We start from the raw sequence: 17,650 nt of genomic DNA, 5'->3' as shown, positions 1-17,650 counted from the left end.
TTTAGGGGAGTGACTGGGGGCTCCTGTTCCCAAAGCTGCTCCTCCCTCAAACCAGCAGCACTGGAAAACTGATCTGAAATTCTGGGTTTGTTCACAACTGCCTCTGCACTTCTGTACAGTATCAGGGAACCTGGTTGAAGTCTTATCAAAGCTATTGCAGCAATAGAAGCACATTTGCTCTTTGGGCTCAGGAAGATGGCAAAATGTCAATTTAGATTCTTTGCAAGTTTGTGATATTTAGCCACAAGTCTAAAATTTTAGTCTGTGTTTCTAAATAATCACTTAAATTTTGCAGAAATTGGTGCTTTCAGCCCTGCCTGGCTTACATTTTACGAGTATCTGTGTCTCTAAAATGTCTTAAAAGGTACAGTTCTGCCTTCCAGTTTTAGACATAAAGAGAAGATTTATTTTATTTTTGAAGTTCAGAAGGAGAAATCCAAAGGTTAACGGTTGGTATATCAGATGTTACTTGGTATGTGTATCTGCTCTTTATTTTTGAATTTCCTTTTCTCTGCTCCTCCAGGTGTCATCTTGACATGAGTACATTCAATCTTGGCACGAAGGAGTGTACAAAACTTACTTGAAGGATGGAGAAAAGAAACTGCAGCATCCTTGTATGCATCAAAATGCCTTGTAAAAGCTCTTCAGAGTGAGAATTCAATTCTCTGAAACAATTTTCATAAGCACTTGGTACAAACATGAAAAACAGCATCTCTGTGTGCACTGTGCAAGCACAAGAGACACAGATGATAGTGTAGTTACATTAATATAGAGAATGGGAATGTCTGATCAGTAGCAGAGAATAGAGAAGAAGCTTTTTGAGGTGTCCTGCTCAGAAGTGGCATTAATCCAGTAATATCCAAGCAATAAACACTGTAAGGCCTGGTTAGTCCTGAGGGTGTTTGGGCTTTATTGTGGCACATGTAATTGAACTTTTGAAGAGACCTCAAGCCAAACTCAGAAGGGCAGAGGGGAAAATGCTGATGGACAGTCCTACTGAGCTAGAACACAGTGGCTGTGAAGGAAAGGCTGCTGAATGGGCTGACAGCTGAAAGAAGTAAAGCAACCGCACTTGGACTCACTAGTGGGCTCTTTGTCCAAGTTGGAGCCATCTCTTTCTCTAGGAAGCTATTTGTGTTGGAAATGAGGCCATAGCCAGGCTGGAGCAGGAAGGAAGAGGCGGACAGTGATCTCAAAGGGGTGTGCTCTGGGTGCAGAATGACAGCCGTGCAGAAGTAGGTTGGCTGCGAGGGCAATGAACTTGGCCAGAAAGCTCCTGCAGCTCCTTGCTCTGCTGAAAATCTGGTGCCGTGTGCGAGCTTTGGAGCCCGGCTGAGGGGCCCAGGGTGGTCACAGTGTGGGGCTCCTGCACATTCAGCTACAGAGCCACAGAGCTGCCCTCCTGAGCCCACTTGGCCCCTCCTGCAGACTCCCTGTGCTTCACAGAAAAACAAAAATGTGCACTCAGCAGAGGAGTTGTCACCCTTTTCCTGTTCTCGGCATGGAAGAGAAGCCATTTACCTTCTCTCCAGTCGTTCCTGAGCACTTCCCCAGCATTGTACGAAGTGCTACAGACCTTTCCTGCTGTGTTACTGTGTCTGCCCTGCTGAAAGGGATGTTGAAGCAGCAAAGAGGTGTAAGCCTTTATTCTCAGTGATGTAAATTGTATTGAAGTCAATAAAGAAAACAGAATTTGTGTCTTACTTCCTGTGACCTTTAAAAAATGTGTTTGCCTGTATTGAAGGTGCCTGTGACACCATTCGTGGCTTGACTATTGGATGGAAACAATTTCAGTTTCCTGTTCTGATTCATAGGTCCCTAATGACAGGTTGGTTACATGTTAATTCTTGTTTTCAGCAATTATCATGCAGTTGTGCTTTCACTGGGACCTGACAGCATACATGAGTGGAAAGAACTTCAGGTTAAGGTCTAATAGTGCAGCAACAATACTGTTTATTTGCCTGTCTGCTAACAGTTCCCCCACAGTTCTTGTGAGCCATTTCTAACACAAATATATCAGAGGTGATTGGTTTTTTGCTTGTTTTTTATTCTGTTTCACTACATTTAACAATGCTTTATATAGCATCGGTTTTGTTGCTGCTCCATCATCACCATGATTATTACCATAGGGCATAAAGTATCAAACTCAGATCACAGCTGTATTGTGCAGGAGCTGTATAAATGTGCAGTAAAGGGAGGCTCTGTCACAAAGTGTTAGTGGTGTCTGGAGAGACGAGGCAGAGAGGAACAGGCACGATTCAGCAATGTGCCCCTACTGCACAAAAGCTCAGTTGTGGTGTCGGGTACAGAGCAGTGCTTCAGACAGGAAGGGACACACTTCTTGTGCACGAGGTTGCAGGATCAGGAAGGATGAGCTCTTACTGCCCTTCTAGAGATCAGTGCCTTTAAAATAAACTGGCCTTACATGTGACAGGAAAAAGTTCAAGCATCTAGATAGCTAAAGGTCCCTCTCGTACTCTGGTGAGGTCAGAAATATGTGTAGTATTTAAATAGCGCATTCAGAGTCACTGTGAAAGTCCTCATTGTTTCAAATCTCCCTGAACTTCTTCAGGGATTTGCACTGCACCCACCTGGAAGTCTCATCTCCCAGGGGGAGATGGGAGGGTTATTGTCCTTAGCAGGGGGATTCTCTGTTTAAAAGTATTGCAAACAAGTAAGAAAAATTTGCTGTTTCCCATCCGGAAGTGGGTAAGATAGATCTGTCTCCATCTCTGATTCAAAATCTCTCCTCACTGTCACTCAAGGCCCTTCCAGTTCCAAGGGACCAATTGTTTCTGTATTCCTCAATCTAACAAGTTGGACAGCCCAGAGAAGGTGAATGTGTTGTGATGGATTCTCATCCTTTGACTGGAGAAGGTTTTCTCCTCTGGAGCTCATCTTTGAGCCCCAGTGCATACTGGTGCCAGTTCATAGCAGGATGATGGTGCCTCGCTGACTTTGCTCTCTCCTTTTTCTCCACAGCTCCTGTACGACAACCCCAAAGCCCGTCAGGAGGTCGAGTATCACTGGCGAGCCTCAGGATGTCCTCACATTGTCCATGTCCTGGATGTGTATGAGAATATCCATCATGGAAAGAGATGCCTGCTCATCGTCATGGAATGGTAGGGACCAGCAGCAGCCCCTCACCAGGCACTGCCTTTGGAGGGATGGAGGGAGTGGGAGAATGTGTTGGCTTAGGCGGCAGTTGGGGGATTTCTCAGCAGCAGGATTTTGGTTTGCACAGGAAATCTTTTGTTCCCTTTATGGAACCGGTAAGGAAGTGTGCAGCTATTCCAGCCATCCTATGTGATGGAAGAATGAGGAACCTTAACCAGAAAACAAATTTGCATTGTGTTCCATAGCAATTGTCCTCATTAAAGTGTTGACTGATTAATACACTCTTGAAAGATGCATCTTTACAAATGCATTCTGGTTTGGTTGTGATCGGCTTCCAACTTCAGATGTAAATCCAATGATCCAACGTGATCTGTCTTGTAACTATTTTGACTCTAACTTTCCCTATTCTCTCCCTGGTCTGCAATACCACAGTTATTGTCCTCTTCACTGAGGACAAATAATTCTTCTAGGTGTCTTTGCTTCTTTCTTTTTCTTCCTCTGCACCCCTCACATGAAACAAGATTATTGTCAGCCTCCCAGTGCCAGCATATCTGACTTCCCAGTGTTGTGTGTCATGCTCCCTGTGACAGGGTACATTAAACAGAAAGCATCAAAACTCTCTGGTCTTATTTTGTTTTCTGTTTATGCCGTACCAGAATGGCTTTTTGCATTGATGCAAGTGAGTGTGATGTTTAGGGAGCATTGGCATAGGAGGCAGCCTGTAATCTTTATTTGTTCCTGCCGTGGTTCTGTGAGATTATATGATGCACAGTCCAGGTGTTAATTTTGCCCTTTCTGCTAATACAAGGTGGGGTTTTTTGTGTTCTTTGTTTCAGCATGGAGGGAGGAGAGCTGTTCAGCAGGATCCAGGAGAGAGGAGACCAAGCTTTCACTGAGAGAGGTGAAATATTGCAAGTTTAATTTTAAAGTTCGTGAAAGATTTTTTCTTTCTTCTCCATTTCTCAGTTCCCTGGCTTGGTTTCCTTTTAGGAGTTTTTTTCTGATTTCATTTATGGTTGTTGTTGTTATTGTTATTTCTCCCACTGTGTGTTAAGAGTGATTTTGAAAGTTCCTGAGAACCAGGAATTATAAGAACTGGCCAAGTTCAGGCAAAACGTGGAAGGTTTAGAGAAAAATCTTTATACAAATCTGCTCAGCTTCTTCATTTCTGTACCACGAGAGTGTCTGTTCCTCTGATCCCTGGTCTCGTGCCAGACCACCTCTGACATGATCAGTGTAGCTCCTGCTGCGATCTCTCTTTGGCTGTCCCTCAAGCAGCGTCACTGCACAGCCACACTGTTGGGTCGTGAGTGTAATGAGCAAATCACATCTGATGGAACATCTCCTGTCCAAGGGTTTTAAAGCACTACTTGAAAGGAAGTGTCATTAGCCAGAATGCAAAGAAACCTGCTTGTCTATAGGAGGGGCTGAGCAAGTGTAAAGCCCTGCCCTGAGACAGGGACAGAGTTTGCACTGGACTAGTCTTGCCCTTTTTATTGTCTTTGCTATTTATTATTGACAGAGAACCACAGGTCTGCTTGACCACAGTTCTCCCTGCCCCCTTACAGCAGATGAGCTTATTTCTGCTCAGAGTAAAACCATTAATGTTTGTAAGGTGTTAGTGTTTGCAACTATTGGCCTGAAAAAAGTGTTTAGAAGCAGAAAAATACACACATGAGCTTGTAAATTATTGTGACTTATTTTGCAGGTCTGGTGTAGAGGCCAGTCTGTTTTCTTCTTCTGTGTTTCCTAGCCCAGGGTGAATCCTTTTTAGTCCTATAAGAGACTTGCGCAGGGAAAATGAGCATTTTTAGAAACTTTATTTGTTCTTCTCTAAAATACGAATTCCAGGGAGAAAACTGGTTCCATGAACATTAGTGACTGCACTCTACTAAAAACATTATTTTTCTACATTATATGGCATTGTATAACATTATAAATACTTACTCAGAAATCACCTGGGAGTGTTAAACAAAAAACCACCTTCATTGTTTCCTGAGATAAATGAGCCCTGTGCCACTGGATTCCCCAGGTTCACTGCCTGTTTAGGTAGCCACAGCTTCCCATTAGGCTTAGGAAGGAAGAGGCTGTGCAAGGTTTTCCCCAAAGAATAGGAATGTTACTGCATTCTGATTGTCCTTGTCTGAGATTGTATAGTTTCAATCTCAAGCCATGTGAAAATGGATTCCAGGTTACAGTACAAGTTGCCTATGCAGAACCCAGAGGATCAGGTTGAAGTTTCTATTGTTTCCCTGTCAGTGGAGATGTGATATAATGCTCATATGGGAATGTCATTCCTCCTTGCTCTGAAACCCCTCCCTGTGTAACTGAACCCTTCCAGACTCCCAGAGCACTGCTGTTGCAAGGCAGCTCTCCACCAGTAGAATTTCTCGCTGGGGCTCTGTTAAGTTTTTGAAACATACTATTTCAGAGGTGGTAGTTTGGGCTTTGCTGAACAGAACTGTTGATTTTGTTCCTCCTGATGAAAAACTTCTAAAGACAGTGAAGAATTAAGATGTGACCTATCCTAAAATTACTATATTGTTATGTTGCTCTATTTTTAGAAAATCTGTTAAATCCTCCTCCTACCCCTGAACTAGAAACTGAAAGTTAAATTTCTGTCTCAAACAACCAAGGACATGTCCTGGACAATTACAGATATATTCTGGATGGAGCTCCTTTCTTAACAGTTGCTGCTTGTGTACCTGCTCTGCTCTTGCTGCTTTTTTTGGTGAGCAAATTAAAGCACGAATTTCCAAGTTCCTGAGGAGTCTGAGCTGTTGGGCTGCAGCGCCTGCTCAGGAGGAGGGCTGAGCAGCCGGGCAGTCGGGGGCTTGGTGCCTGCAAACCCAAAACACAGCTGTTAGGGCTAATTTTAGGGTTTCTCCAGTCTTGATGCTTGCCCTGTGTTCTAGCAAGCTGTTTGTTAGCCATGAGCATTCCCAAGCCTGTCCCTGAGTTACAGTGGGAATATTAATGTGACCTTTCTCTAAAATTGTATTTATAGAGGCCGCTGAAATAATGAGAGACATTGGGACAGCCATCCAGTACCTGCACTCCATGAACATCGCACACAGAGATGTCAAGGTGAGGCTCCAAGGTGTGTGGGCAGGGGAATAGAACTCATGGCAGGAAAAAACCTGGGCAGCAGTGATTTTAACAGAACTGGGAGTGCAATCAGAGTGTTCCTGTTCCTCTGCCGGTGCGAGAAAGGATTTGCTCACTAGTTTGCAACTAGTCCAAGGTTGGAATATTCATGTGTGCTAATGCCTTCCAGTTGTGTATGGAATGCAGAAAAATCTCATGATAGTCAGATGCGTAGCTAAAGAGGTACTGCCCACTTGCAATCCATTAATTAGCAAGAAAATAACACTGCTCCAAGTGAAGTTATACTAGATGCCTCTATGTACAGTCTTTGCCAGTTACTAGTTGTTTTCAGCATTATGCTTGCATTAAAAAAAAAAAGAACCAAAAAAAACCCCACAGAACCCCCAAACAGCAAAACCTTCTTCAGAAAAAGGAGACACTTTTGGGAGGAATAATACCAATTTCATGCATCTAACCCACTTCAATAAGTGCGTGAATATTTGGGAAAATAGGGAGATCTCAGTTACTGCCAGCATTTAATGAGGTAAAGTTTGAACCCCTATCTTGTTGCAGAGGTTTGACAGAGCTTGTAGTGTTGTATTTTGTGTTCATGCTGTGAAGTGCACAGCACAAGCAAAACCAAGCTCGCTGCACCCCCGGCATTTCCAGTGCAGGGCCACGGCATGGGATGGAATGTACTGGAGAGCAGGACATGTAATGATAGGCTGAGGGAGCAGATTCATTCCGCAGCTCTGAGCTGATGGATTTTCTACAGATGTTTCTGTGTGTTTAGCTGGAGGGAGAACTGACGCATCATGGTGTCACTAGGGGGTAAACTGGGAAAGGAGTTGGATCTAGTTGTAGATAATGGAAATACCCTGTTGTCCCTGTTCTTGGACACAAGAGCTTGTATTTCCCTCTGTGCTACTTCTGCCTCTATGGAGTGTGGAGCTGGAGTGGAATTGACTCCGGCTTCAGGAGACAGAGGAGGGGAAAGCAGCAACAGGACTGTGTCTACATCATTTAATTTTGATGGAGTTGTGTCAGTTGCTCATGGAGGCTTTGGCTGAAGATTTCCCTTGTCCTACCCCTCGGTTGCTTGAGGCACAGTGTGGTGTCAGATCAGCTGCTGTCATCACACAGATCAGTCCCAGGAAGTGCAGAGAACTGGGAGAGGTTCAAGAAGCCAGACTGGTTACCCATTGGATGGGATCTTGTGGTTTGCTCTCCCAGATACCTTGCTAAGAAGGGTGTTGATACTTAGTCTGAGCAAAAATGCTGCATGGTGGGAGGAAATTTTTTGTGTGTTTGGCGGGGATGTGATAGAAGTAAGAAGACCTAAATGTTGGTGGTGGGTTTGACCTCAGCTCATTAGAGACATCTCTTCATTGTCCTCTTTATCCTCTTTTGGTGGCCTTCCAGCCTGAAAACCTGCTTTACACGTCTAAAGACAAAGATACTGTGCTCAAACTCACGGACTTCGGCTTTGCCAAAGAAACTACTGTAAATGCACTGCAGACCCCCTGTTACACTCCTTATTATGTGGGTGAGTTATCCAAGGCACATTTCTTTTGTATTTCAGTCATTCATTCCCTTACAGCGGTGGGAAATCTTCTATTGGGGCTGTAATGTGAAGTGTTAGCCTGCAGGATTTAAACTGGGATCCAGCCCAAACCTAGTCTGGTTCCAGTACAGTTCACTGCTCCTGCTTTCTGTCTTGGTTGCAGAGGAAACAGCCTTCACAGGAGATACAAATGAGGGTTTACAAGGAGAGAGAGAGAATTTCTTCTGATTACACTTGAAGTAATCCTGATGTTTCCTCTGAATGATGCAATATGAGCCATAATTTGAATTGAGCTTCATGATATTTGGGTGTTTCCTTGCAAAACTTTCCTTAGCTTAAACTAATGCAATAAGAGAGAAGAGTATTGCCTCAGCTATAAAACTTGTTAAGCTGGCAGATTGAGGAATTAGTAATAAAGAACCAACGTGACTTAATTGCAGCAGAGTTTTTCCTTCATTTTGTCCAAAGTTGAAGCACTATGTAATGAATACCACAGCAGTCTATTCCTTTATGCACTCGTTTTAGTCTTAATAGTCGTTCATCATATGGTATCACTGGGGCAGTCCGTGCTTGGAATTTCTTTGCTGGAAAAAGGACTTAATTTGTTCAAAAATTACTTCTCTGATTAAAGCTTGTCTAGTTTTCTGTATTGAAAGGTACTGTTATTCACTGGCAGCAGATAACCACATTAGCAATACTCTTTTTCTCATGTCTCCTTCTATATTTTTGTAAGCTGGGTTTGGTGATAAAATGTTAAGGAGTTCACACACGTATGTTTTTATACCTTTATATTTGTGTATAAACAAGCTGACATTTTCCTTCTCAACACCTTTTTATAAACCAGCATGATTGCTCATATGTTTAAAGAATCATTTTCCTTACAAAATCAAGCTCCCTGCCAGTTTACCTGCCCCAGGGGACAAAAAAAAATCCCCTCTAAATGTATCTCTGTCTAATTTTGTTACTTAGTGGAAAAAATATAGTACTCTGGAGGCCAAAGAAAAGTACAGTGCCCTGTAGCTGCAGGAGCTAAACATACCACCTAGGTATCATTCAAAATTTTATCACAGCTCCAGTAGGGCCTTTCTATTCTGATTGCTGGAACATATGCTCCTGCCTCTTTGAGTGCAGTGTCTCCCTGCACGCATTTAGCTGTAGCTCCTTCTGCTTTTTGTTAATCTTAGTACTCTCTTGAGCAGAGAGACACCAAGGTGAGGAGTAGGGCATCTTTCCAGCTCTGTTCCTCCTTTTTAAAGCTACTTTAGATGCTTTTAGGAACTTGTCAGTCGAAAATGCTACCCAGTTCTTGCAGTGAGTTGCATTTTTTTTAATGCCTCTGATACCTGTTATTGAAGGGTGCTGCTACTGACAAGGTGATGGAGATGAAGAGGAATATCTGGTACTCTGTTAATTTGTGGTTTTAATCTTCCCCAGCCCCAGAAGTCCTTGGTCCTGAGAAGTATGACAAATCATGTGACATGTGGTCATTGGGTGTCATCACATATATTCTGTAAGTATCTGGGAAGAAACCTGGTGAACAGAAAGAGAACACAACTTGTTAAATCTGCACTCACAGGTAGTTGTGCACTGGGATTGTGCAGCCTGCAGTAGAATATGAGTTTGAATAAAACTTTTTAAGAGGTAAGAGGACTTTCCTAGTTATGAAAATTCCTTTGTCCACTCTTACAGCCTGTGTGGGTTCCCTCCATTCTACTCAAACACTGGTCAAGCCATTTCTCCAGGGATGAAGAGAAGAATTCGGATGGGGCAATACGGATTTCCCAATCCAGAGTGGGCTGAAGTATCAGAGGAAGGTAAGAATGCTTCCTGGTGCTGATGAGTGTGGGCATGGTTGTGTGCAGTGCTGCAGTGCTTACAAAGAGACTATTTCTAAAAATCTGTCTGAGCTTTTCTTTCCCTTTCTTTTACAATTTAAATCAATTTTTTGTTAGGTGATACAGAGAACAACTGGGAACTCAGATACCAGCCAGCAACCTCAGTGCTACAAAAAGTAAATGACTACTGAAAACCTTCTTTGAAAATCCAGCTAGTGCTAGTGAATGCTGAGATTAAACCCTCTGGAAACAGAAGATTCTGATCCTTAGAAAGGAGACAGCCAGGACAGCTCCAATGCAGGCTGAGCTGGAAGAAAAGCAAACTGTTTTAAGAACTCATTCAGTCTTTGCCCTCCTTGGAGATCCAGCCAGCAAGGATGGCAAGTTTTCATGCTAGCTTTTTGGGGTGTGGGAATTTGCCAGCCACCACTTCAATCGAGGTCAACAATTTCTTGTATATAAATCATTGATCAAAAGCTGCTGGGCTCAAATCAGTGTCCTGAAAGTGGGTATTTTTGATTCCCTCTTATCCTGACAGTCTCATAAGCTGGAAGTCTCACCTGTCTGTCATATTAAAGAGAAGGGTCAGTAATGTCTGGGCTTACCTGGTGTTTTGTACAAGCCCTTTACATTGCTGTGTCCTGTTTTTATCTGCTGTTTAGCAGTAACAATTATCCTTGGATCCTGTTGTGCTCTGGGGCATCTTCACCCCTCACTGGATCTTGTGGCTCTGTGTGCAGCACAGCCTGCTGAACATTGTTGAGGGAGATGTTTTAGTCATGGGTTTCTGGCTAAATATTTCCTCTGCTTTGGGTCTTGTTCATATTCCAGCAGTTAAAAACGTGCTAGAGGAGCTCAATGAGAGAACATGTACTTGGACTGTGTGTAGGGTTTCTGTATGCTTGCATGGATGGAGATAGGGAGCCACTATCTTTGCTCCTGTTAAGAGCATCTCATTTGTGGGTGTTCTTCAGGCTGATAAGGCACCTTCAGCAGGCTGCTGCTTTTTTCCCTGCTTGGTGCTGTTCTTGTCCTTTGCAGCCTCTCTCAACAAACTAAACTTGTACCTCTGGCAACTTCTTACAAGCATTTAGTCATCTTGCATGTGATGTTCCTAAAAGAGAGTTCTTATTTAGAACTTTTTCTAGGTTTCCCAAGGAAGTTTTGTGTAAGTCCCTCTGAATAACTTCTTTGGATGCAGTATTTCCAGTCTATCCACCCACATTAATGAAACTCTTGTCTAGACTCTTGCCATCTCGTATCTTACTTATTAGTGCTCTTGCTTTGGCAGATCCCATGTTCACAGAAAACTGCTGCAAAGCCTATTTGTGTAATCCATTCATTTGATTTTTTTGTCTTTTTAGTGGCCTCTCAGTTGTCAAAGTTCATTGTCCCTTTATTCCACAGCCTGTGCTATTTGTTGTCTTCCATCGTTTCTCAAAACATCAGCTTATGTATTCATTCAGCTCATAATGCTCATAATGAGGCAGGCAGCTTAGCAGCTTTCTGTTCCTGTGCTTCTCTTTTCCTCCAGCTGTTGCTCTCAAAGCAGTTGGTGTGGTGACGTAGAGAGCATAGCTGGAATCCCCAGGCCTTTTCTTCTTGCCTCTTGTTTTGGATGTTTTGTTTGTTTGGATGCCCCTTTAAACACAGTGACCTGCCCCACTGTACATGGCTTCTTAACATGGTCACAGCAACAGGGAGGTGTTTTCAGTTCTGCAAAATTGTGTTTCTTCATTCAGCAGGTCCTTGTGTTCCCAAGGTTATTTGGAAATGCAGTCCTAGGCTACACCATGCCCTGTTGGTTCTGTTTTTCAGCCAAACAACTCATTCGCCATTTACTGAAGACTGACCCAACAGAGAGGATGACAGTCTCTCAGTTCATGAATCACCCTTGGATTAATGTGAGTCTTATATCTTTTTACACCATGAATTGATTCTTACATGCAGAACTTAGGTGTAGCTCCACACAGCACAGCAAGAGGAGGATGGTTATTACTGCTGCTCCCTTAATTAACCTCCTGTGCCCTCCACAGAGGGTCACCTGCCCATAAAGCCACAATTGCTCCTGGTGTTACCAGAGGACACACAAGGGGAGACACCCACAGTCGTGTCCTTGGAAGCAACAGCCCAAGATGTCTCAGTATTCTGTGAGCAGGCAGTCACTGTTGACTCTGCAGCATATGCATGTGTTACTCTCTTTAAAAATATAAAAATAAACTCTATGGGCTTACTTCATCGGTGCAGGATTTGAAGAGCTATTATTAGTGGTCTCAGGCACCATTGTGCATAGCTGTGTTAGTGTGAACACGTTCCTGTGCTCAGTGGGAATTCTCATCCTTGGCAGAGTTTGGAAATGCATGGGGGAGGAGCAAGGGTCTCTTATTGCCCTGGTAGGGTGGTACACAGAGCTATTAATGGTCCCAGTTCAGGTTTCATTGTATGACTTGGTTGAATTTACTTTTCCTTAGAAAATTTTTTGGGGGTAAAAAAGAAAAAAGTACTTGTGTTAATACAATACAGACTATTTCAAATGAGAGACACGAATCCCAGAAGTTACAAGACTGAGTTTCATGATACCATCTCTGCTCTGTAGGTGTCCCTCAAAATAGTAGGTTATGCTTCTCACATTTGTGTCTAAAAAGATACCAGTCTTGTTCTTGCTGCCCAAAAAAATCATCAGCTAGGAACAGAATCACTTCTGCTGTAGAATGCTCTTTGTTCCCCTGGTGTTAGCGTGTCTTTGCTGATCCTCAGAAGACAGGCAGAAGCAGAGGTGTGGCTGATAGTCCCCATTCCTCCAATGCCTGCTGCAGGATCTGAAAGCCCTTGGAATCAAATGAAATGTATCTGTAGGGCATCCTGATGAAGTAGAAAGGTGTTGTCATTCAGAGTTGTGAAAGCTGAGAAACTGAGGTTGTAAAGACTCTGTAGAACAGACCCCAGACAATGTTTCGGAGTCCTTTTTAACCAAATAAAAGTGTAATCACTGATCGGAATAAATACCTCCAGATTTAAGTGTTTGAAGCCCCAAGAAGGTGTTTCAGAAGTCAGCAGGTGAGGAATTTCATGGAGTGAGTGCCTAATAGCTAAGGAAGCTGCCACCTACAGCGACACTTGGTACTTGGAATATGCAAAGAGCCAATTAATGAGGAGGAGATTAGAGACAAGGTCTGCAGACTCTGCTGCACCAGAGCCCTGCTCTCATACCCTTCCTGGAAGAAAGCTGCAGGTTGGCTTTCTTTTCTGCTGAACCTATTGCTCACAGGGGGCAGAGGGAGGGAGAGGGAAAGACCAATACAATGAATGTGTGTGTTCTCCCTTTTCCTAAATCCCAAAGTAGAAACATGTCTGGGGAGTTGCACAAGCAGCAGAGGAGGGTGCTTGTGTCTCTTTTTTTTTCCTTTCCCCTCTTTTTTTAAATGAGATGGATGGCAGAAGTATTCTACTGTGAACTAGGCAAAAATTGTCAGTTTAGGTGGAGCACAGAATCCTCTAGTTCCTTGTGTATAAGATTTTCTTTTTAACAAGCAACAGCTCACAGCAGAAAGGAGAGCACCTTCCACAGGGACAGGGACATCGCTGAAGCCAGTCTGCTTGTTTTCCGTTTCTCTTGTCCCAGCTCTGTTTTATCAAACTGTACCCTGGCCAGCTTGGGTCCTTTTCCAGAGGATGCAGGAGTCAGGATTTCTGCTTTGCTTCTGTGACTGCTGCACTGTTGCTCTGAGCTCGGGGGAGCATAAGCGCTGCTTCCAGTGTAGGGTTTGTTTTACAGGGATGTACAGAGATCTCCTCAGGCATTGTTGACATGCAGCTATAGGATGCTACAGCAGCAGACAGCAAGTTTGGGTAGAAAGCATAAAGAAAATAGAGTATCCAAATGAAATTATAGTTTGGGTTATGGACTGGCAAGAATTGCCATGATTCTTGTTGAGTTTAGCCAGGGAGCAGTGCTTCATGCTTTAGAAATTGTCCCTTATTCTAATGTGAAATATCTCCTGATCTTTCATGGCAGGTGAGCATAGATCCCAGTTTCATGTGGATGCACTGCCTTCTGAGCTGTGCCTTGCTGAGAAGAATTGTGTCATTTCCTCTTTGGGGCTCACTTAGTCCGATGAAGTGGTAATCTCAGTTAATGCATACATGCAGGAAAATGTCTCCTACAACAAATCCTAGGAGATGAAGGTGAAATTAACCACTTTAAGAGATTGACTAATGAATAGTGAAACGACAGTTAAAATCTAAAACGTACCTAAAAGTTTAGGTTGGACTGGAAGTGAGCAGAGTGAAAGAAGCTCAGCACTGATTTCTGTTTCCTTTTGTTCTTTCAAGACACTATTGTGTGGGGAACTGTAGTCCTTTTCTACCACACACACGAGTTCGTTTGTGGAGTGATTGGAAGCAGGAATAATGAGGGTCGTTGGAGGACGTTAGATCAACTTTTATGCCCTTCATACACATAGAAGAGCAAGAAGTCACTTCCCAAGTGTTGCTTTTCAGAACTTCTTTTGGTATTTTTCTCTTTTCACAGAGATCAATGTCAGTGCCACCAACTCCTCTTCACACTGCACGGGTCCTGCAAGAGGATAAAGACCACTGGGATGAAGTTAAAGTGAGTCAATCCAAGTTCACATTTCTTTAAGTCAAGTCTGATAGGAGATGAAATGTGCTGCCTCCTCTGGCAATGTGCATTTCCTTGGATACTGTGGCTATTTTGAATACAATCATGTCAAACAAGGGAGGCATAAACAGTCTTGGTTAGAACAGTAGAGTATATGATAACTGTTTAAAAAAAGAAGGAATGCTATTTGAGCTTTATCTGGCAGCCTTACAGCTGCCCCAGCTGTCAACAAAGATGGTGTTTATGATCAAAGGCATTAATGATGCTCCTGCTGAGCCACTGTGGGTACCCAGGGAGGAGAAGGACAGTGCTGAGGCAGTTTGAACTTCATTACAGTGAAGAATGTGATGAAAATGTAGGGGGACAGGTGGGAGGGCTGAGCTGCATTCTGGTTTTCTGCAGTGCTCTTGAATTGTGGAACAACACTGAATAACCTTAGTCTTGTCTTGTTAGGACATTTGGTGGGGGGAATAAGAGAGAAAAAAAAATTGTCTGTTCCTTAATCTAAGCAGGTGCCTCACCTACTGTTTGTACTGATGACTGCTGAATGCCTCCTGCAAAGTGAAACTGTAGGGCACACTGAAAGTCTTAGCTCTTTCCTGCTGGCCTTTAACAGGTTGGCGTGCTTTTACAATTAAGGCTGAATTTTCCGCACTTAAAATTTTTAGCATTTTGACAATTGCAGCATTCCTGTAGTGTATTTTATTGATTACTGTTTTTATTTAAATCACTGATGTGTAGTCTCAGCTGTTGAGCTATGTAATGGTAACATTTTCTGGGACCTAGGCAACATTTGCCTTCTGAGTGAGAGATCAAGCAGTTATTTTCACTTAGCTGCCTTTTTTACCATGTTTCTGAGAATTTCTTATGCTTGTGCTTTTGTATAGGTCCCAGAGGTATTCCCTCGAGCTACCGACATTCCCGTGATACTGAATTGTTTTTCCTTTCCTGAACCAAATGCTTAGGCATTCATTTACTTTAACAGATTTTTTTTTTTTACAACCTTATTAAGGAGTTTAAAATGTGCCTGTACTTAAGCATTAATTCAGACTAAGGAGGTGTGTGAATTTGAAGCACATACTTTTAAAGATCTTTGTGTGGAGGCGCAGAGCCAGCCAGGGAGAAGCGCTGGGCATCGGGACACGGTGGAGTTTAAGCCAGCAGAGCGTGGTCCTGTGTGCTCCCATGTGAAATGCTGTGTGAACAGTTCCTGCTGGCTGAGCCCCTGGTAGGAGGAAGCCTTTGGTCCTGGTGCAGTGCCACAGAGAGGGCTCAGCTCTTGCTGCTTGGGGGGTGACAGAGGGCTCCTTGTGTCCCTTCCTCTCCAGGCTGTAGTGTGGGGTGGCTGTGCTCTTACTGCCTCAGGGGCTTCAATCCATTGCTTGCTCGCTTTCAGGAGGAGATGACCAGTGCTCTGGCTACCATGAGGGTGGACTATGATCAGGTGAAAATCAAAGACTTGAAAACGTCCAACAACCGCCTCCTGAACAAACGCCGCAAGAAGCAGAAGCAGGCGGGCGCCTCCTCTGCGGCCCCGGGCTGCAACAACCAGTGAGGGCAGAAGCCAAGGACCTGTGGGTGGAGCGTAAAAGTTAAACAGAGCAATTTAAAATCATATGATCACCTCGGTCCACTCCACAAAGACACAAATGAGATCGTGAAGATGCTATCCTGCAAAGAGGGAACAGTGTGATAAGGTTTTGATAACTTGAATCAGGGCTTTGCTTTTAAAGACTAATGGATCTGACAGGATTCTGTTGCATATTGCAAGGGAAGGTACAGTAACGCCAGAAATGTTACAGGTTTTGGTTTGGCTTTAACTGCGTAGGACAAGAGGAGAGAACAGGAGGCAGTCTCAGCATACTAATGCACTGAGGCTTTAACAGCCATCTACAAGAGTAACTTCTGCTGCTGTTTTAAACTGGGGAATAGAAAAGTGCCAAGTGTTCTGCTAAGAGTGTTTTCGTAGTTTAGAAGAATTGCTAATAGTCTGTATTTCCAAACTTACCTCCTATAGTTACAGAATATCACCTAAACTGTAAACAGTTATTCTTGTTACAGGAAAAAGCATCCATACATTTCCACTGTCATAAAGTCTTCATGTAGTCTCATGTAAAGATTTGAGTTTGTCATGGATTCACATTTGATAACATGTAAGTTTTCTGAACTGTAGCCACTATGTTGTGTCTCTGCCACTGTCAGACCCTTCTTTTGTAATGTTTTCAGTTTAACTGATACTTTGATGTGAAGAGTTTCAGTAAGGATTTAAGTAGTTTAAAGTATCCTGCAGAGAACATTGCTGTTCCCTTGGATCCACAACCTCCAGGGCATGCAGCTGGACATGCAAGGGACTGCTGTAGAAGAGAGACTTCTGAAATTCGGGAAGAAGTGGCAAATGCATGTTCTCTGAATGGCCCCTGGTGTCTGCCAGCATCCCTTCTGGTAATTATCTCCAGATCCTGTGCCTAAGATGTGCTGATCACAGCAAATTGTGGGATGTTGGGGTTGGTTTGTTTCCTGGGGTCAGGAGGGGGGAGGATGCTACTCTCTTTATGGTGATGTGGTGGCATTTCAGGATCCAAAGATTTTCACCACTTAAGGAAGATTACTTCTAGGTACATCCACCCATTGTTGTTTTCCTATTTTAATTCTTCTTATTTCATGGGAACCTGGCCTTAGGTTTGCTGGTATGTTTTATTTTGTGATCAGAATATTTTCTCTCACTGTATTTTGGGCTTTGGCTTTGTTTTTTTTTAGTTTAGGTGAAGCAAATATTTGTGAAAGTGTTATCAGAGTCTGGGATGAAAATGATGTGCTTCCAGTGATGCAGACAAATACAACTTTGTGGTAGGCACACAGAGTACTGGTGTGTTAATAGGCTTGGGAGAATGTAAAAAGACAAAAAGGAAAACAGGGCTCCAGAGTGGATCTGAATTGTCAGATGAGAGTGACACACAGCAAATCTCAGCTCGAGGCTTTGAACCTCATCTGGGGAGCCCAGTTCCCATCTTCAGAGTGTTGAATGAGACCTCAATTCTCCTATGTGAACTGGTCGTAGAGTTTTGTAACATGATTTATTAAAATCAGTTTTTAACATTCCTTCCTCCTGTCATCCCTGTTTTTGTTGAGTTGTTGCAGATTTTGCATTGCTTTGCAAGATACATCTGTGTTGAAGGTGACAGGAAAGGGGAGAAGGAAAGTGTTCCATGATGTACACATCCAAAGGCTGCCCAACTCTGAACGTTTTGTTAGATCACAAGGTTTTGGTTTTAAATATCAATCTCTGTAAAGTTGTATTTTTAAATTATTTCATGTTTCAGGTATCTGTGATTGTAGCATGTTCTGTATGTATTTGTTTTGCCATTTTACTCCAATGAATTATGCAGATATTATTCACTACCTGTAAATGAATACTACAAATGAAGA

At 43.1% G+C, this 17,650-nt stretch overlaps 1 protein-coding gene across 2 annotated transcripts in view; it reads left to right on the top strand.

Moving 5' to 3' along the window:
• MAPKAPK3 (MAPK activated protein kinase 3) overlaps positions 1–17,323 on the top strand; it is a 53,845-nt gene extending 36,522 nt beyond the window's left edge. For both annotated transcript variants that reach the window (XM_082289052.1, XM_082289053.1), the window contains exons 3-11: positions 2,983–3,122; positions 3,954–4,018; positions 6,125–6,204; positions 7,627–7,750; positions 9,203–9,278; positions 9,458–9,582; positions 11,422–11,507; positions 14,135–14,215; positions 15,621–17,323. In XM_082289052.1, the coding sequence (XP_082145178.1) occupies positions 2,983–3,122; positions 3,954–4,018; positions 6,125–6,204; positions 7,627–7,750; positions 9,203–9,278; positions 9,458–9,582; positions 11,422–11,507; positions 14,135–14,215; positions 15,621–15,779 (936 nt within the window). In that variant the 3' untranslated portion in view covers positions 15,780–17,323. The remainder of the gene's footprint in view (positions 1–2,982; positions 3,123–3,953; positions 4,019–6,124; positions 6,205–7,626; positions 7,751–9,202; positions 9,279–9,457; positions 9,583–11,421; positions 11,508–14,134; positions 14,216–15,620) is intronic.
• The last annotated feature ends 327 nt before the right edge of the window (positions 17,324–17,650 follow it).

Source organism: Coloeus monedula (genome assembly GCF_965178545.1).
Source record: "Coloeus monedula genome assembly, chromosome: 11".
Taxonomy (NCBI): domain Eukaryota; kingdom Metazoa; phylum Chordata; class Aves; order Passeriformes; family Corvidae; genus Coloeus; species Coloeus monedula.
Note: the sequence above shows the minus strand (reverse complement) of the source record. Positions and strands in the feature narration are given on the sequence as shown.